At 40.9% G+C, this 20,920-nt stretch overlaps 2 protein-coding genes across 8 annotated transcripts in view; both read right to left on the bottom strand.

Moving 5' to 3' along the window:
- The window catches only part of pfkfb4b (6-phosphofructo-2-kinase/fructose-2,6-biphosphatase 4b), a 33,089-nt gene extending 19,300 nt beyond the window's left edge, over positions 1-13,789 (bottom strand). For 3 of the 7 annotated variants that reach the window (XR_014874054.1, XM_085159207.1, XM_085159206.1), the window contains exons 1-13: positions 13,671-13,789; positions 5,966-6,082; positions 5,785-5,881; positions 5,330-5,396; positions 5,158-5,232; positions 5,010-5,066; positions 4,391-4,512; positions 3,785-3,992; positions 3,539-3,685; positions 3,339-3,443; positions 3,108-3,237; positions 2,945-3,007; positions 2,590-2,654 (exon numbers count right to left, since the gene is read on the bottom strand). Coding sequence is in view for 6 of the 7 variants with exons in the window: in XM_085159207.1 (XP_085015333.1) it covers positions 2,590-2,654; positions 2,945-3,007; positions 3,108-3,237; positions 3,339-3,443; positions 3,539-3,685; positions 3,785-3,992; positions 4,391-4,512; positions 5,010-5,066; positions 5,158-5,232; positions 5,330-5,396; positions 5,785-5,881; positions 5,966-6,082; positions 13,671-13,713 (1,296 nt within the window). In the remaining variant the exon portion in view is untranslated. Of the gene's footprint in view, positions 1-497; positions 2,655-2,944; positions 3,008-3,107; positions 3,238-3,338; positions 3,444-3,538; positions 3,686-3,784; positions 3,993-4,390; positions 4,513-5,009; positions 5,067-5,157; positions 5,233-5,329; positions 5,397-5,784; positions 5,882-5,965; positions 6,083-7,352; positions 7,483-13,670 lie in introns of those variants that run through there. The other 4 variants (XM_085159209.1, XM_085159210.1, XM_085159205.1 and 1 more) reach the window with 4 other exon arrangements.
- On the bottom strand, positions 7,368-20,827 carry LOC146518577 (actin nucleation-promoting factor WASL). The gene is made up of 10 exons (XM_085159214.1): positions 20,022-20,827; positions 16,435-16,581; positions 16,126-16,212; positions 15,956-16,031; positions 15,793-15,865; positions 15,627-15,711; positions 15,367-15,520; positions 15,028-15,254; positions 13,671-14,945; positions 7,368-10,992 (listed from the first exon to the last, which is right to left on the bottom strand). The coding sequence occupies exons 1-9, from the start codon at positions 20,118-20,120 to the stop codon at positions 14,805-14,807; spliced, it is 1,089 nt and encodes a 362-aa protein (XP_085015340.1). The 5' UTR covers positions 20,121-20,827; the 3' UTR covers positions 7,368-10,992; positions 13,671-14,804.
- Between the last annotated feature and the right edge of the window lie 93 nt (positions 20,828-20,920).

Raw genomic sequence — 20,920 nt, 5'->3', positions numbered from 1 at the left:
GTTCGACATGTTCACTTTGGTAGCACAGACACAAAGCCTAGATCGCAATAGTGAAACTGTGAATCATTTTAGAAGCAGCAACAATGTTGAGATTTAAAGCAACAGTCTCCATCACATAGTTAAGAAAACAAGCTACATTATGCATAAAATACATGTCTATAAATAATGAATGTAAATACAAATCAGCCACAATCAGAAATAAATTAATTTTTGAAATGCCATTAAAACAACTTAAAAACACTGACGGAGTGCACTGTTATTTTTCCTCATTGTATTCACACATATGCTACATATTTAAACTTAAGACAATAACACAGGATGGGTCGACTTCAGTCAGTGAGACCACTGCAGTAAACAGAATCAATGCTGAGGTGTACGAGTTCACTTGTGTTCAGTAAATTTACACATCAACCAGAACTGAAAACATCATGTGCTGAGAAAATAGATTTAAAACAAAGTTAAAAATGTACTTCACAGCATAAAACGTGCAATTTCTGTTCTTTTTTTTTGGTTTGACTAGCATACATATACCCTTTACTCACTCTGACACTATCAACCACCTGCCTAACTGCAAACACAACGTCTCACACAACCACAACCTAACACAAAGCTATTGGTACATGTTCATGAGTGCACACATTTATTTATCCTAAAACAGCCATCTGAGCATGCAGCTCTTGGATGGCAAACCTGAGGAAAAAATCAAAGTCATAGCTGATGAGAAAAGAGGTAGAAATGTCAATAATAAGTGACTTCAGTTGTTTTGATTGCTGTCAGGGATCACTGGAGGATGGACAGTGAACGTGTGACTGAAAGTTTACAATCGCTGTGTGAAGAAGAAACAGACGGATTAGTACTGACTGCTAGGCCTGCTCAGGAGTGAGAGCTACAGTAAATGTTGGAATAGGTGTTGTGCCTCTCGAGAGACGAAACAGGACTAGTTAACCCTGGTTTTCTCTACTACGAAGGCGGTTTACTTCTTACCGGATACATCCTCCTGAGAACCGAGGAAAAATTCTTCTTCCCATTGAAGTTTTGGAGCTAAAAGCAGCAGGGCTCACAAAATTTCAAAATCCCTGGTCCGCTAGACTGGGATTTTCACGGCACATTCTGCACCAAATCTCTGTGTTCATCATTTGTTTGAAGCCAGCTCACCTCCTGCAACCACTTTTCCGAGAATACGCGCTTCTTTTGTGGTTCGGACTCCTTCTGACATTTCTTTGGAGGTGGAGGAACACCAAAGTAATTGCTTAAAGGAGCTTCTTCAACATCTTTAAGAGTTCTAAACAAATGTCTGTCCTCCTCCAGAAAATCTTATGTACGCAAACACGCTTATCTTGTGCGCGTTTTTTATTTTGACAGCGAATGCGCACCTGCGAACCACTTATGTGCAGCCCTGGTTATTTAGCTCGTCATTTTGCAGCCACAGAAATTATTTTTTCCATGAAACCATAAAGCTGCACCTTCTTTTTGCCTTATAGTCTGATTTGTCATAACTTTTCCATTTTGTGGTAAGCTTTTCTTTGGCTGTCACTTCTTCACCCTGACCTGTCTTAGTTGGCTCAGCAGAACTAAAATATATATCCTGCTGCTTTTACACATGCACTCACATAACGCTCAGCAATTCTCTGCGCGATCAACCTCTCACATGTTTAAGCTTGCTGCGGGAGATTTCACTTGTCATGTTTGCATAGTAAGCTAACGATTGATAAGACGATGTCAGAGGAATTGGTGCGCAAATTATCGTGACTCACCAATCAGTACTGTCGCTCTCTATACACAGTTCGCGCGATTGCAAAGTGAAAGCAAAAAACAAGCGCAAATTCAAACGTGATTTCAATATGTCACATATTGACAGTGGCTCACCGATGCCAATGACATAATTACCCAGCTACATTTCCGAAAGAATGCAAAAGCATTGACATATATTTTTCCTTCCTACGACAGCCCGACGGGCAGGGCAGAGATAGATTTTGGTAGCCCGACTGCGAGCCCTGAACAGAGATATCAATGGAAAGCCCAGGATGTCCTCGGTTTAGTACGTCAGGATTTATTAGCATAGCTCAAATAAATCAAAAGATATAGACCAAAAACAAATATCCTTTACAAAGGACATAAATGAATAGGCTGGTTCTGAGCAGGATATCGCCACGGTAACCTGTGCTCTGAGATTAGATATCAGCAGATACAAAATTACAGCCTACTGACAGATCAATTCTCTGGATTCTCCATTCAGATCCCTCAGACCCCTGTTTGTATTGTGAAATGAGCATCAGCAATACATACAGACACAACTTTATTCTAAACCCTAACACCTTATACTGAATCTGCACACAGACTAACCCAAACTTTAAATTCTATTTTTATATTAATTCTTTTCTCTAAAGAGTGTGAAACACCACTGAGTCTGCAGCTTAGAGAATCTAAACATTTGTAATAATGTTGCCTGAGTATTATTTGTTTCGTTGAATATTATTTGTTGTCGTGGTTCCTATGTATACAGTGTGAGGGAGCCTCCTGACTGAGTTGTGGGTCACAGGGTAAAAATGCAGTGAGGTCAAAGCTCTGAGTGCTGCTGGTGACACCTACCTCTGGTCTGTCTCTTTGTGTGTTTACAGCATCCACGCTTAAACAGAAAGACTCCACTTCACATCCTGCGTAAGAGCAAACAGTAGTTACTTATAATACAGAAATGTTCCTTTTTAAATATACTAAATAAATATAATATTATGTTCACGCCCACTGGCAAGCCATTTTTAATATCTCAGGCGTTTTATTTTGATAAACATTTTCACAATATGTATCTTAAAGTTTACATCTAACTACTTTTGATACAAGTTAATACAAGCTAAAATTTTGTTTCCAATGATACAACAAGAATAGAATTTAAGGACTCATGTATAACTGTGAACGTGTTAGAAGCTTTTTAATTTACAGAACTTACCATAAGCCACTGGTGTCAACTTCAGTACCGTGTGCAAAGGGCACTTAAGATAAGGCAACTCATCTGTGGTGACAGAAAGCTATAGTAAGTTTCAGACTTTAAAAAGCATACTCTGATGGTAAAGTAAAAAAACTTCAAACTGCCTACTTTGAGTCCTTCTTACCTGCAGTCTTGTCCAGGAAATATGCAAGAAGACAGCGCAAGACTGCCTGGTGACAAATCACCAAAACGTTCTCCTGTCTCTCCAACTCCATGATCACAGGCTCCAGCCGCTGAACCAGGTCTTCATATGACTGAATGAGGTTCGCAGATCAGTCACACTCTCAACTGTTTTTAAAACTCAAACAACCAAAAAACAACTAAAAAATCCTTAAAGAATAAGTTTTATGCTCACCTCTCCTTTCGGATAGCGGTACCGGTATTTGTCTTGGTCTCTCAGGGCAAACTCCAGAGGGTAACGCTCTTGGATTTCCTCGTACATCATCTCCTCACACACGCCCTGTGGAAAGAGAGGAGGAAACATGTTCAGCATTTACGCAAATGTTTCCACAGAGGCTTTTGCACAGAAGTAAGGAAAACTTGAGGTGGACATACAGCGTCAATTTCATTGAGAGATTTCCACTGTTCGTACGACACTCCAAGGATCTCCGCGGTCTGGATTGTCCTCTTCATCTGGCTCGTCCACACTTTAAGATTTTTGATGTTTTGCTCCTGGAGGAAATTCCTCAGACGTTTGGCAAACTGGACAGCAAGAGAGCACCACAGAAGGATGCATTAGATCAACTCGGTGATTTGAAACGTATGTGCTGCCATATTTTCTCTACATGCGCAAACACTGACCTCTTTTCCTCTGTCAGACAAGCCCGAGTCTCCTCCGATGCGTCCCTTGATGTTGAGGTCGCTCTCACCGTGGCGACAGAGGTAGATGGAGCGCGGTGTGATGTGGATGTTCATCAAGTAGTAGACAATTCGGCTTTGGACGTGGTCAACGACACGGTTCACCAGGTAACGACGGCCCACGTCCATTATCTTTATGTAGGACAGATCCCTGAAACGAGACATTCTGTTAATCACCAGTGAGCTTGACCTGATTTCATCCACTCTACTGATGGGTGCACACTGTGAGAGGGTAGGGCTATCCTAAAATTTGACCCTCTCATGTAACTGCAGCTATGACCTAACTAGCAGATGTGCAGCTGATAAAGACAGAAACCCACTCCATTGTGAAAAGAAGCAAAACAAGCCTAGATACAAGATGGAGGTAAAATGTGCAAAATGCAAAAAAATTTAATAAATCTAGCTCCATTTGTTTCCACTGAAAGAAGAACTGCATCCCTGTGTCAGAGCCTACTATTCAACATCTACATACATCAAACCTAATGTTTAACTCATGTTGCAAGAAATCCAGCTAAAAATCCAGCGCTTTCATGTTTTGTATGTGGTCACCTGTCGAGAACCTCATCCAGAGGCTGGTAGGATGACTCATAACACTTTATTCTCTTCATGAAGTCCTTGATGGCCTCATCTGAGTTGCAGTCAATGTAGTCTGGGTTTCCCAGCTTAACTTGCTACAAAGAGGAAACACAAGGAGAGGATGTGAGCAGACGAAACCAGGAAGGGGAAGTTTGCTGCCTCATGCTGACTCTCTCTGTCTTGGTCTGCAACCTCAGTGAACTCCTTTGTAATTAGTTTAAAGTCTAAGCTAGGTTCAAGACTCATTCGCAACAACTAAACAACCATTCAGACGAGCATCCTTGTTTTCTGAGTCCCATCCACACCCCGATCATGATGTGTGTTTTCAAAAACACTAAGACAGCAGCACTCTAAAAAGCTCAACACGAAGCTTCAAAACTGGACTTCACTAACCAACTGGTGACGCTACAGCAGCTACATCCATCTTTCATATAAAGTCTATGTCTGCAACTCAGTTCTGATGAATTTTAAAGCTAAATTTTCTCTTGATTTTTATTTTGGACTCAGCAGCCAATGTTTGGGGAGGTATATCAGAAACTTTAAAAGTCCTGTTTTGATTCTACTGGATTCAATGAAAGGAGACAAAGCTTACCACTATATTTTGGGCAATGACCTCTGGGTCTTCACACACAGACTCCACGAAAAATACCTGAAATGACCAGAAAATACAGCTAACTTTGAGGTCGCCAATCCAAATTTTTAAAAAAGAAAAAGAGAGTACCATCTTGCTTTAAACATACCCTGTATCCATTCTGCTCAGCAAACATGATGATGGTCCTTCTTCTGTCTCTTGTTGTATTAGTGGCATCAAAGACCTGAAACAACATGGAAAAACAAGCGTTATGCAGCCGTTCTATGTGCTTATGTGTTCTAAGCTTACAGCAGACGTCAGGGACAGAATCAAGGACTCACTGCAACCTGTCCTCCTTCGACGCTCAGGTACTGCCGTACATCATTAAGAGCTGACAAAGCGCACTGACTGTGGAAAGACATGAGAGAGATTTTTACATTTCAGATTTGTACTGGGATGACTCTAGGCTTTGTGGTCAGTCTTTGTTGCATTCTTTTTTACATCGTGAAAGAAAAATGTATTATTTTATACATAAAACCAAGCTGTAGTCTTGTCATTGTCTTGTTGAGTCATTATCTTGTTGAGTCATGAGTCTTGTGCCAATTGTTGTTGGCACAATAGCCAACAACAATTGTTGGCTATTGTGCCAACAATAGCTGAAAGCTACCAGGTTTTCAATCTGACCGATCAACCCAGCAGGTAATTTCACAGCTGAGCTCTCCTCTCTTCAACACATGGGTGAAGTCTGGTGGAATGAAACTTTGCATGACATCCAGGAAACCATGTGCAGACTCACCGTCTGATTTTTAGGCCTTCTTCATTGTCTGGACGGAAAAACTCAAAGGATTTGTAGATTTTCAGGCACTCCCTCCGGTACTGGCCAACATTGAACTCTGTTGAGAGGAGACGACTGTCATGTTTACACAGAGCAATGTTGGTTTTCACTTTATGCATGATTTTAAGGAAGTGGCTCCCACCTTTCGTTGGCACGCCTATCCAGTTTAAGTAGCGTGTGAGCTTCTTTGAAATGTAGGTTTTCCCTCGGGCTGGAAGTCCAACTGTCACAATGAGGGTCGGGCAGTTTGTCATGCACACTGACAGAGACGGAGAGACAAAAGAAACTAAATTTGAAAGCTTTTCACGTATTTAATATGGTAATTAACAATAATTCACAATAATTAGTCTAGAGGGCTTTTTTGGAGAAAAAAAAACTTTTTGTAACAGTTATATGCACTGCTACAGAATAAAGATGAGGTAAAACAATGAGACTGCTTAAAAATGCAAGCCACGTGCTTCAGACTAAAATCCTTCATGTGCATTTTATAGTCGCTGGGCTCTATGAGAGCTGGGGGCCAGCTCCGACATGTCTGAGAAAGGCTGAGATCAAGAAAAAGTGAAAAAATTACAACTAAAAGTGCAGCTAAAAACAAGGCTGTGAGAAGCACATAAATTCAGACAGCAGAACAGAAGCCTACATGTTTCCTTAATAGCTAACCAGCAGCACATGCTGATTAATTAGGTGGAAAAATGCCAGGTTTGTGCTCTGCTGTCACAACAACTCAGACTTGGATGAAATTCAGCTGGACCACCACAAAGGTCTGCTTGTTACAGCCCCAAACAAGTGTTTAAATTAAAGACTTAAACTAGCGATTTCCGTTTTTCTTCTGTTACTAATTACTTTTTTGCTGTTATTTGTTTGTATAGTAAAAAAAAACAAAAAAACAAACCTGCTTATGCAAAAAAGAAACATCCATAGGAATATCTTGAAGTACTAAGACACTCCCACACATCAAATACATTTGAGATAAGGAAATTTAGACTGATGTCTAAGGAGCATAATATTATTACATGGTCACACTGATAAGATAACGTGTGTTGTGCCAAAACGGGACTGGACTAGCTATAGCTTTTTTTAAACTAAAACTAAAAAACAGCTCTGGGGAAGGCAGACAATGACTCAGCAAAAAAAAAAAAAAAGTGAGAGAGAAAATCAGACAGAAAACCAAGCACCCGGGTCACATTACAGGACAGCTGCCCAGTGTTACACCTACAAGACAAACTAACATAAGGCACGTTGACTATAAGCAGTAGACCTGTGTAATCGGATGCTAAACTGATTCAGAATCCCACTCCCTGCATGTGATGTCAGGAGAAATATGGACCAGCCAAGATGCGCCTGATGCAACATTACCGAGCACGCAACATCTCAACCAGCCGTGATACGTTCAAGCACAAATCTGACCATTAAACGTGCAAAACAGAACAAAAATGAGAGAGACCAGAGACGAGATCATATCCACAGATGAGCGAAATCGCATCTCCGACACACATCCTTTGCGCACTTGACGACCTGCTGCATCTTACCGCGTCTATGAGCGATGTGGCCGTTTTTGCACGGCATCCAGATCTTCCTGAGAGGGTTCTGGGTGAGCTCCCGCGGGTAACCCTCCACCATAAACTCTTGATTGTCTATCATCCTAGTTGTTGGGTCATTTACGTTACCCTCCTGAAAACAAACTGAGGCGGTGGGCTTCAGCCTGGCACTGAAATTCTGCAGGGGGGTAGATGTTATATATCAGCTGAGGAACAGCAGTTTCCCCATTACCGTAAGGACAGGATACTGAGCGCAACGGAAAGCGAGGGAGGGAAGAAAACAAAATGTCCCGGTACAGGATGTAACGATACTTCAGTCGTCTTTTTCCCCATGTCAGCGTGAATTAATGTATTTACATATTTCACGTGACAGTATTATCCCAGGTGCTTATATAAAAACTCCCACCATAATTTTACGTATGGAAGTCTGATTAAGAGCCCCAACTGAGTTTGAAGAATTCAAATGCAATCGTGTTAATAAAAGACAAAATACTCCAAAGACATTATAATGTTTACCCAAATAATACTCAATCAAGCAAATACTCAATTCACTCCAGGGTCATGTAAAGTTCAATGCTTTTGTTGACCATTTTGTGTTTTAAAGTCTTGTGAAGCATTTTTCTTAGGGTCTTGTGTTGAAATATCACAAGCATCCAACATCTGTAAAATAAATAAATGAATGAATAAAAATAAAAATTCACGAAAACGCGACTGTTTACAAGTTACCGTAATAACTCGTGAACTACGTACGTACGATTCGAAGACGCTAAGTGAAAAACAAGTTTTAGGCGTTCACATGAAGCACACATGGGCAGTGAATGCAGCAAGAAATCGAGCCAATCAGAAATGGAACGAGAGGCCCAGCAGCCAATAGCAGAGGTGCATGGGCAGGAAAGAAGGGCATGCGGACTGCTGGGAGCACAGCTCAACATCATCGTGAAAACCATGGAAGCCTCAGCTTTACACGACCCAGTCACGGGCCTCACTGATCACACATGCTTAATGTGGCAAAAGTTGCCAGCAAAGTAAGATGCAGCAGAAACTCCCGTCTGATAGATGTAAATATTTTTTTCAACAAAAAATGCAACTGGTTAATAAACACGAATATAGTGTATAGTATAGTATTAAGTATAGTAGTTTATTTTTACTGTTATATACAATGATATAAGAAAAGCCTAGGGGTTTCTGAATAAAAACGATAAAAACTAAAATAAAAAGCGGGGAGAATAACAATAACTATTCTCATTTTTACTTTTTAAACACACCTTTACAAATAGCTTTACAGTCTGTCAAAAAACATGTATTTACCACCCCAACATATAGTACATAAACACAATTCAAGCATAAGTGATTACTTAGCCAAAAGTAACAGGCCAGGGATTTAAGGAAAAGGTAACCTGTGAAAAACGAGTTCTCAGCAGTTTTAAACAAAATATTGATTCAGCCAAACTGATATAAAGAGGAAGGCTTTTCCAAAGTTTAAGCCCCACAACTTCGAAAGTGTAGTCGCGTGACGGTTGGAATAAGGCCCTAGCAGCTGTACGTATTTAGGCAGGAGCCTGGCTTTTTACTGAGTGACAGTAAAGACTGAGCTTGACAAGGATGAGCTTGAAGACAGGAAAATAATTCCAAGATTAGCTGAGGATTTGATGTTTCTGGCAGAGGGTCCAATGCATTGACCGACCTCAGTAAAACAGAGTCGAACACAAGCACCTCAGTTTTGCCAGACAATTTAAACCCATCAATTAAGTGGTGAAACAGTCACTGAGGTAGGATTCGCTGCTGAGCTGTGTAACATTACCATAGCTACAGTAAGAAATGCCACAAAAGGCACTAAGTAGATGGCCTGGGGTAACATATACAGCAACAGTCCAATACTCATATGTCCACTTCAGCTCAGTGCTAACACAGAGACAGACATTATTGTGTTATACTGAAAAAATAAGTGTGTTGTCTTAAAAACACAAATACTTTAAAAAGCTACAGCAATTATGTGACAATGTAACAAATTCCTGTTCAAATAGGATAAGTTTATATTCTCATCAGATCGAAGTAATCACATCTAAAATGCATCTAAACCAAGAGCTCGGGTCTGAGGAGGATAACTTACATGGACATGGACCAACACATCGTCACATTTCTCTCTGTTTCTCAAAAAAATGCAGATTAATTTTCTGTTAGGTAGGTGTGAATCAGTTATTTGCTCCCACTTGTAGTAAAGTCTACCATGCATCATAAATAAACTGAAAATAAGTTGGGTAAAAGTCAAAGTCAGAAGCCACAATGTGCTTGCTTGACAGTTTTTATGTCTCAAACGATAAATGGGAACCTATGAGAAAATGCAGACGGCAGCACAAATTTAGATGAACAGAAGACTCAAATTGCACTTTTAAGTAATAAGTGAGTCATGTCAGTTCAACAACATCCTGTAATCATCGTTTATCCTCAATGCTGACAAGCCCAAACAAAATACCAAGGTTCTGACACCAGAGGGCGCTGTGCTTCACCAAAGCAGGCCCTACAATGAGACAAATCTGTAAGGAGACGTTTACAGTGTCACCAGAGGTCATTAGGCAAAAGGTCAGCAGGCAGGAGTGTCTGAGAGCAGTCAACATGTCAGCACCACTAATCCCATCAGCCTTTCACTTCAGGGCTTCAGGAAATCAACAGACATGCTCAAACATTTGGCTTTCTAAGCAAATAAAAGCACTCAAGCATGCATGTCCACAGCCATAGGGAGGCTTTTAGGGACACTAAAAGTTATTCTTCAACCACTCAGAGGCTGAGTTCTTGGAAAGTTTGTGTCAGTTTAATCTGGTGAATGGCACAAACAACACAAGTGGCATATCTGATAAATGTAAATTATAAATGAATAACAAATACATAATGTCCAGTAACGACTATATAAATTAGTCTTTAAATTCATCCTGCTAAAATACAGCATCTAATGACCTGCAATGACCCGAGACATTTGACCTTTTCAATATAATTCTTAACAAACTCTTTGTATGTATGTATGAATATTTGGTATATGTACAAGTTCTGAGTCTACTCCTCTGGTTTCATAATTTCTTCCACAAAAAACATCTCAGAAAATCTCTAAGTGAAAAGTATCTGGATTTGAAACTCTGTTCATGTGGGCTGCAGACGAGAGCAGATGGCAGTCCTGTTTCTGGGCCACTATGATCCTACTTTCCCTAAATATAGGCTTTGACCCGCAGCATCATTTAGAGGAATATGTAACAGATTCCAATCTAATGTGGGCCAAAGTTCACCCCAAATTTACACAACCAGTGCCAAACAGCAGCCTTTATAACCCATATTTCACTTGGATTGCTTTGGTTTGAGAACACTTTCTTTCTGTCTTCTTGCTCGAAGCAGCTTGTTTGAGATGGCTTTGAAATCTGTTAAATGCACATGAAACCGTCCTGCAAACAGAATATGATCCAAATTAAGAGTGATGGAATAAAGATGACCTGGCCCATTTTCAATCCCTGCAGCTGAGGCATTCCCTGATTTCTTTCCTCCCTCAGATAGACTCCAACACCACCATCTTTGGACTTGCTGGGTAGTCGTTGTTCTGCTCTGTAGCTCGTGGTGAGCTTGCAGGTTCTGGTTAGAGTTTCCCCTCCTGCACCAGCACAACAAGAACTGTTATAGATATCTGCAGTCCAACACGGTGAAGTCTGAGTCGGTCTGCAGGCAGATGCACTGGAGGGGTAGCTCAAGGTTATCAAGAACCACCATGACAATAAGGAAAAGCTGATTGGGAGTAACAGACATTTTAAAAATACAAAACACTCATATTTAGCACCTTGAAATGTTGACGAAATGTTTGCCCTTGTTTTTCTGGCTCATTTTGGACTGTAGGAAATTGGCAACAAGATAATCCTAAAACGACAGAGTTTGATTTTCGGACTCATCTGAAAGGATTTGTCTACACTGCTGAGTGATAATGCCTGAAGCTGTCAAGCTATTAAAAGTCTGTGGTCTTGTCTGCTTTATTAGACATTTAATTCCATTTTGACTCTGATAAAGGACTGAAAAATCACACAAAATGTTGCTCACAATTTCCCGTGTTCAAGGTGATTGAAATTCCTTTTCAATCACCTTTAAGCCAGCAAAAATTAGCAAATCTTCACAGCAGAGAAGCTAAAAATAGAGCCTTTTTACTGTTTCTGCTTTTCAAATATGCTGCCAATGTGCTGCTTTTGTCAATTAACATAGATTAAAAGAGTAATATTTTTGTAACTAATCTGTATGAATGGTGTGACCTAGAATCATTTTGTCGGTTCATACTTAATTAAATAGTGTGGAGAACAAAAGAGGAGACGTTTCATCCGGGGGTGATTAACAAAGACCAAGTAAGGCACAACAAAAACACCTCCAACGACCTTGAGGTTGAATGCTCCCACATGCAAAAACAGCAGCTAGATTAGAGCACCGTGGAGCTGCACACTCAGTGCATAAATATGACACAGCCTCAGCCTGCATCAAGCCTTCGCTGCAAGCCTGTGTGAGCGGGTGAACTTTCACCTAGATATAGAGCAGACGGAGAGAGGGAGGGCAGGAGGGAGAGGGAAGTGCAGGGAGAGTGAGACCAAGCCTTTAAGAAGGGACTAGAGGGATTTAGAGCCACAATCTGGAGGATATGAAAATGTCCAAATATAAAGATTTTTTTATGGTATTTTATTACAGAGAGAAGGCTGGAGAAAGAAGGCGGTCTTAATGCAGCGTCTGAGGCAACCTCTGAGCCCCGGAGATGAATATCCTGCGGGAGTTACAGCTATTGTGGCTAAACATAATGATATAATCTGTTAAGACTCTGCTGCACAATCTGGAACATATTCCTAGCCAATCTGCAGTTATAACCACATATTGGTGCTCATGACTAAGCCAACTCAGTGCCTTTCCAACCCTCCACTCCGAGTAGCAGTGATTATTGTTAAACAGCAAGGGCAGCTTAATATGCACATCAGCTGCCATTGCCACACTAAACAGCCCCCTCAGTATAAACAGATCAGCTGCACACAGATAGACTGACTCCAGTATGATTTTCCTGTTTTTCTGCCCAGCCCCACCTCTCTCTGTGTACTCTGTGTCTATGCATAATAAGGACAGCCAGTGAAGCACGTCTCCTCACCAGTGCAGCCTGAGCTCTGCTCATCCCTCGTACACCTGCCACAGCAGCTCAGCCTGCACACATTTAAACCTCCGTGACCACAGCTGCGAAAAAGAACAGCAGGAAATCTGTGTACCTGCCTGCATGGTGTCTTATGCAACGTTAAACAGACTCATCGGGATACATGACTAATAGAATTACATAAGAGCCTGTTCCTATAATAACTAAAACGTTGTATTGTATGGGACATAGCATTAGAGCAAGGCCAAGTGCCGCTGTTATGCACAAGTGCAAACGAGTAATGGAGGAACAAGAACAGCAAGCAGAAGTAAACAGAGTAGTAAGCAGTGAGTGACAAAACCTGAGCGTCTGTTTAGACTTTGAAATCTCTTAAAGTCTTTGTGCACCATCCCCTGCTGCACAGCACGTGTTAATAAAATGACTTCACAGGAGATGCTTTTGGAAATTATCGAGTTACTGCTAATAAAGATCCACCCTGGTGTAACAGCAAGAGTGAAGTTTCCTATAACTGGTTAATGGATTACAAACTTATGAAGCCACGTGGGAGAGGACAAAGCTACCCGGAGGTCATAGTGAATGCAAGAAGAGCCAGAAGTTCTCCTTTTACCAGTATGCTCATAATTATCTCCTAACCATCAACTTTTTCTAGCTTGAGCAGTGCCAGATCAACGACCAGCTCCAGAAATGTATCAAATATTCCCGAATCACAGCCCAGGCAGTAATAGGGATGAGTCTGGGGCGTGATGTTTGACACATAACTACTATGACCCTGTGATAACAGTGTTTACAAGTCTCTGCTCTCCTTCCCATGGCTGTCAGCTGCGTGCAGCTAGCTAAGCAACAGCTGCAGCCACTCTGCAGGAAGCTGCTGCCAAAGCGCTTAAAAAGTAACAAAAATTCATTATTTACTGCAACACATCTGAAAGCAGCCGTTTTTACACATTTCCTAGGCTTGCCCCGCAGTCTGCCTCCTTCGTTTGCACGGCAAAAAGCGCTGACAGCTCCGGAGCAAGCCTACGTGACACACACTTGTTTACTTCATCCGCCCGTTAGCCCAGCTGCTCGCGTACAGCACACTCTGTACTCCGTGCCAGCGAAGACTCGCAGCAACGTCACGTACAAAGGAGCAAATAACGAAAAATAAAAGACAGGACTCAGCGTCCTACCTGGCCTCTCCTGCGCGTTTCGTAGAGTGTAGGAGCCTCTCATGATCCCCGTTTTAAAAGAGTCTTTTTCCCAGCTTGGTGAGCGCAGTACGCTTAGAGCAGCTCGGCCACTCAAATGAATGAAGCGACTCAGTCTGCGGGAGCGTGCGCACACCCACCTCTCTGCGTTAGCGCTCATCCACTTTCATCCCCACCTCTCCACGAAAACAGACTTCTAAGAATGCCTTAACCCCATTTCATTTTCTTCTTTTGAGATTTAGAAAATAGTATCATGTGGGAGGCGGGGGGTCATTAGGAACACCGCTTCACATTGGTTTAAATATCTGTTTGCATGAGGTTATTCCCAAATCTCCTTTTTTAAAACACTGGTCCACAAATAGCACATGAAAAGCATCTAAAACAAAAAGAGCAGAGGGGGTTTTACCTTTGCAATTGACTGAATTACTTACCACACTCACCTGTTTGTCGACTTTGACCTTGGCCTTTACACTGTTTATGTCTGGATAAGTAAAGTCAGATTTTACTGAATTGTAAGCAAACTGAAAGCAGGCAGTGCTGTTATAGTACAGGAGAACAGAGCTTCCATATCTTGTCTATAATGCGTGCTCCCCTTTGTTTATTCTTTAGGTTCCACCATGGGTGTACATTAAAGCACTTTAAAAAAAATACATAAAACATTGCACCCCACAGAAATCAGAATATTTAAAAACATAAACATTACAGTCATGACAAATGTTATACAGAAGACAAGTAAAACATACACTTTCAGCTAGATTTCCAGAAAAGAAACTAAACCAAAAGAGTAGTTAAAAGTTCATCTGTTTCTTCATTTATCTTTATATTGCTGTAGGGTACATTTAAGGAAGCTGGGATTTACGTTGTGAAGTGAAAATCTGGCCCTTCGTTATCTAATTCAGTGACATCTATGACTCTAAACTAAGACTTAGCATACTGTACTGATATGATAGCATTTTAAATTTTTTTTAAATGCACAATGTGGCTTTTCATATTACCCAATTGCCTTATAGCAATTTAATCTGACCACTGCTTTGTTTGACAATCAAAGCCAAAAAGCTGCATCTTTAACTACATTTACAGTACAAGCTGACTTCCAAGATTTCTTAAAGGAGTCCATCATTGGTTAGTATTAGGAATAGTAGCAGTAGGTTCTCTATCTTCCCTGTTGCTTTGCTGAAGCATCTGTTTTTCTTTGAACGCTTCTCTCAGTGCAACCAGGATTAAGTAGCCTGTCTCTGTTGATTTTCGGGAGCCAGCCTAACAGCACAAAACACAAAAGTTTGTTCAGCCCACCCACTGTGTACAAGTATGGATGCTCAATTAGATCTTTTCCTCTTACATTTTTGAAACTTGCACTCTTTCTGAACCTCTCTGCAGGAGCTGGCAGAGGGGGAGGTGGAGGGAAAGGAATCGGAGTGTTTGTCTGACTCTTGTCTACCGTGTCCATGTCCTTTGGTGTTTGTTGAAAAGTGTTGCTGTCTTTGATGGAAGGGACTGGTGGCAACGGGCCCTTCTTCAGATAGATGGAAGCCCCTGCAGATCTTGGCAGTGTCTGAGAGATTGGGCCTATGTGCATATGACAGAACACTGTCTTAAAAAACATAAACAATTATTTTTCCTGAAACTAAAACATAAATAAATATTTGCACATACTAATAAACTTAACGGGATATAGTACCTCTGTTTCTCAGCTCTCTCTGCACAGCCTTCAGCCCTCCAAACTTGTTGATGATGCAGTCAACAGCTTCGGCAATGTCTTTGCCTTTCAAGTCTTCTTCTGTGAGTTTGGCCTGCATCAACAGTCTCCTCATAGCCGGGTCAAGATCCTTAAACTTCACCAAGCAGACATAACAGGGAGTCATTTATCATGCTATTATTAATGACTAATAACAGCTTAACAGTTACCCCATTAACATTTCACTGTAGAGTTTGACATACAGAACTTGAAGCTGGAGGAGCTGCCGTGGAAGATGTGTCGATAGGGAGATCTTTCTCCCCATTCAAACTGTGCAATGGTTCAATTCTAAAGAGAACAAAAGAACACAAAACTCTTTAACGCTCTTTCCTTCCCTCTAAAGACACGAAGTGGTGCTATCTTTCTCACCCCAAATCATCAGCAGGCAGTTTCCTCGTTGAACTGCCCACTGCTGTCATTTCAATCATGCTGGTCATCTTTTCTGTAAATATAAAGGTTGTGTTAAAATACGAGACAGGGCTGAGCCTTTGAGAGCATTTATACGTGTAGATGTGTTTGTTGTTATTCTAACCACAGGCAGCCTCCACGGTATGATGAAACTCTTCTGCCTCAGTGTCATTTGCAAAGTTGACGCCTACCTGGTAGTCCTGCGAAAACACAGCAAATCTACCCAAATCCAACCTAAAAGTGGCACTCTGATAATCAGAAAGCATGCATCGATGACAAAACAGGATCACTTACATCTGCGGGGAAAGTATGGAAGAAAGCACGCGCTGCAGTGTACTTGAATGGAATGTACATTTCCTGCTCCCACAGTAACTTGGAACGCTGTGTTTCAGAATGAGAGGAGTTGTTAGAGTTGCACAAGGAAAAGCACAGGCGCACCCATCTGGATGAGTCTTCCTATTGTTGCTGATGGAAACCTCAAAGTAGAGGAAACACTTCAAGCTGCCCCGTGCTGTGCCATGCTGGAAGCAGCGTGCACGTTTCAACGTATGTGCCAGTTTGAGTGGGTGGAGTGAATGTGAGCAGTAATGATGTTCTTTTTACCTTGACGCAGTATAAGCGCAGGAAATAGGAATGCATGGACGAATCCTCAATGAGACACACCACACCGCATTCTAAGCGACTCCAGCTTGGCCTCTCCCCTGGGGTACTTATGGCCTGTAGTATCTGTGCTACTGTAGATTTCATCAGCTGAAATAGACAGTAGTGGTCCAAAGTGCATCAATACATGATGTGCAATTTATTAAGATACAAGGCACAGGCATATTCATGTTGGTGTTAAATTTTAGAAAATTTAATGCAACTTCCTGGTGTCTTTGTGTAAATGTCTCTTCAGTAATGATGTTGTGCAGTTAGCTTTGGTTTGTTTTTCTGATATTTTGCATTAACCCTGTCCTGAAGACACTGTGCGCCCGTCCTCCTACACAATCACTTCTTTAATGAGTAACATCCGATTTTAAAAAAAGAAATCATTTACTTTCGAAACCAGCTCACGTTTCCTGACTGACAGTAACCCTTTGAGTCATTCTAGTTTCATTTTACAGCAAAGATGCTGCTCCTCAGAGAGACTGATGACCTCTTTTCCATTTAACTTCTTTCTGTTGCTTCAATTAGGTAATAGTGAACTACTTTTAAGTAATCCTGTAGTTTAACTACATTTTGTAATACCTTTCTGGTTGTTCAACTACATTCAATTTTGCGTGGTGATTCAAATAGAGTAGCTATTTTTTTTAAATAGTTTTTGTGCAATGAAATGACGAGACGTGCAGAGGAGGGATAGTGGCTATATTAGACAATGGATGCTAAAGATAGAGCTGCCATGCAGGAGGAGAAAAGGAAGCTCTCAGACATGCACTGAGCACTTCTTCACTCCACTGACCTCTTTTCACTGCCCACGTGTTTATATTACCACTGCAGCATGCCATTGCCTTTTTGTCTTCTCTCTCCCTTAGTCTGTGTTTTGTCCTGCCTCCCTACAATCTCTTTTCTTTTCTCTTCTCTTACCTCTCAACCCCCAGCTGGTCATGACAGATGGCTTTCCCTCTCTGAGCCTGGTTCTGCTCGAGGTTTTATTCTGTCAAAAGTACATTTTTTTCTTCTCCCTGTTGCAAAATGCTTGCTCAAATGGGGTTGCTTGATTTGTGGGGCTTTCTCCAATACTGTAGGGTCTTTACTTTACAATTTAAAGCACCCCGAGGCAACTGTTGTTGTGATTTGGGGCAATATAAATACATCTGAACTGAATACTGTAATATAGTGTAATTTGACCTGCATTACGCCTCTCTTCCTCTAACCCTGCAAAGGCCCAGGCAATGTATACATCAGGCAGATAACCATACACACTTGACCTATGTGTAGTGCATGTGAAAAGAGGTGGAAGCTGCTCACAGTCTGCAGAATGCAAAATCCAAACCTCAGCCCTATAGATTTACCACTGCATGTCCTTCTTCACTACATCCATGAAGCTTCTCTACAGTCTTTCTCTTTTCTTCCTGCCTGGCAGCTCCACTGTCTACTGTCTCTCCTGTGCATGTGTCCAAACCATCTCTGCCTTGTTTCTCTAACCTTTCCTCCATTCTGGTCACTCCCAATGAAAGTTGAAGCATCTTCAGTTCTGCCACCTTCATCTCCACTTCCTGTTTTTTTGTTTGTTCCACTTTCTCCACACCGCACATAATAGCAGGTCTAAGTCCCATATTGTAAACCTTTCTTTGCACTGCTAGCTATCCTGCTGTCACAAATCTCCCGCCCCGTTTGTCTCCACCCACTCTACCCTGCCTGCACTCTTTAGTCTTCTTAAGTAGGACTAATCAACATGTCTTTCCTTTTCTTTTAATGAAACCAAACCTGGAACCTTGCACATTTTCAGTGGCATTTAATGTTTCGGTTCATGTATATTAGAGTTTCTGTCGATTTTTGTTGTGATTTGAATGTTTTAGCATTATAAATTGTTATAATTGTCTTTCATTGTGGTGGAGGCATGTGGGTTTGGCTCAGCGACAGGGGAGGGGTGGAGCACGGGCTAGGCATTGTATCTCTTGTACTTGTGCAGTAGTACACTTGGGCCAGGTGTGTGGAGTGAGTATGGACGGGCAGTTGGTGAGGTTGTGTTAGCAGGTGAGTGAACTTGACGTTGTTTGGAAAGACAATTTTATTGTGAAAGCAAACACAAGTAATAAAGGAAGGAAGCACCATAAAAGAACCATCTGTACGTGTCTCAGGGAACCCACAATGGCAGTGACATGCTGCATCATAAATTACTGTCAGTAGTTTGTACTTCAAAATGCACTTTCAAAGCAGCTTTTGCTCACCACAGGCAAGTCAGCCTCATCCATACCACATAAAACATGGAATAACAAGACTGCAGACTATAAGAGATTAATCAAGATATCTAATGTTCTCTGTTGTGCTGGTGACACATCTGTCTAGAATGTGTTAGTCAGGCTATACTGGCCCTCCTGGATCTGGATGTGTGTTCTTCACACTACAGATTTTCAGTTTAACATAATTCAGTTTTATCTACTGAGTGCCAGTTCACAACACCAGACGCAATGCAGTTTGTGTGCATGTAAACACAGGATACCATACAAGAACTTTATAGTGCCCTAAAAAGGGGTCATTAACCATTTACATGCCACTATAAAGGATGTATTTGTGAACTCTGGAAGTTAACCCTAGAATTTTGTTGGAGGATATAAAATAATGTATTTTTTTCACTTTTGTGATTTTTTTTCTCCATTTAGTATTTTTATGTTGCCAATCAAATGGCCATCTATGGCTGCACCATGAAGACAATTTCTTTCCTATCAGTGTCTCTGTTCTGGGTCTGCTCTGTGTCTTTTTTCCCAAATTGTTTCTTCTTGGTAGTGATAATGTCAGTGTAACGTAATGAACTGGGAGAGCCAGTTTGTGCATAGCCTAATTTGATCTACACCAGAGACACAGAGACACAGTGCCTCTGTGTTTCGCAACAGAAATGTTTTGGCCAGAATGAACACAGCCTCTAGTCTCTAAGCAAGAGAAAACAGAGGGAAGGTAACAAATACACCACAGAATTTAAAATTTAATTAAATAACTGTCTAAAGCCCTAACACTGAAAATTGTTTAAAAATGCCTCATTTATTTACTGCGGAGTGGTATTTAAATAATATTTAAATATTGTGGTTGATGCTCTGGCAACACAACGGTGCCAGACAAAACAAGCATCTGAGACTGCAGATGACAAGATTAGGCTAAATGTAAAACTAAAATAGCTCTAACACATGACCCATTCATACACCAGGCTCCTTCTGATAGTAGCAGATGATAACATGAAAACAAGTGTTAGCATGAAATGATTCAGAGAGACATACATCATAGTACATCGAGCTACTACAGTACTATTATCATCATGTAGAATTTAACAGATGGTGGGAATGTGTTTTACTCTCTTAAAACACATCCAATTTTCTCAGCTTTGTTATTTATTTTTCCATCATATTTTACAGCATTTATGAATAAATGTATCAAATAAATGTAACAAATAAACACCAAACATTTTAAATTGGACGCTAATCTGGTTAAAATGTCACTACACATGCAGCAAAAATGAGTATATTTCAGCTGTTTTCATACAAATTAATGAAGTGTACCTTACACTGCGGCTCCAGCAGACCGATGAGGATGCCTTTCTCACGGATCGTCAGGAGGTCACTTATAACCTGACTTCCAGTAATCAGAGCCAAGGCCATCACAGAGACTCCTGTTTTCCTCGCCTTACCTCAACCCTCTTAATCTCGCCTTTCCTCCTGTTCCAGATGCGTCCAGTGGACCTGTCCTGAACACACCACTTCCTGATCCTAACCATAGTTTGAATGGTAACGTTTCCATTACAGCATGTCATCATGCAAATTTATGGACGCCATGTATCCACTCAGTTTTGAGTAACCAAATGATTGAGGGTGCATACTCAAAGGTCACTTGTACAATCGTCAGTGAAACAAAGGAGTACTTATTAACCATATGTGGGATGAAGTGTAAATAAAGTCGTTTTTAAGGAAGGCAGTTCCCTGTTCTGGTTGGGGCACAACTTTTAAAGACAAACACAAAACTAAACACCTACATTCATACATTTGCTTAAGTTCTGTACCCAAGGAAATTATTTTAATTTCCCTGAATATTTCCATTTCCATGTTGCTTTAAATCCACGACCCTTCCAGTGAAAAATATTGACTAATTTTCTCCCACTGCATGAGATCAGGGTTTCACATAGAAATCTCAGTAGAAGCCATTAAAATCTGACATTGTTTAAGATTCAGTCACAAGGTTTAAAAAGTAGTTAGTATAATTATGTTCTCTAATGGTTTTGTGTACATGAAACATCCAAGTCCAATTGCCACACTTGAATTAGAGAGCTTGTGTTTTGGCTTTGCACACTTTAGAGTGAAAAAGTGAACAGCATTTATCTTGAAGCCAAGTACAACGGGAAACACTAATGGCTTGGTAAAGAAAGACATTTCAAGCACGCGGAAATGTTTGGCAAGATTAATAA

The sequence above is a fragment of the Neolamprologus multifasciatus genome, chromosome 5, assembly GCF_963576455.1.
Source record: "Neolamprologus multifasciatus chromosome 5, fNeoMul1.2, whole genome shotgun sequence".
Lineage (NCBI taxonomy): Eukaryota > Metazoa > Chordata > Actinopteri > Cichliformes > Cichlidae > Neolamprologus > Neolamprologus multifasciatus.
Note: the sequence above shows the minus strand (reverse complement) of the source record. Positions and strands in the feature narration are given on the sequence as shown.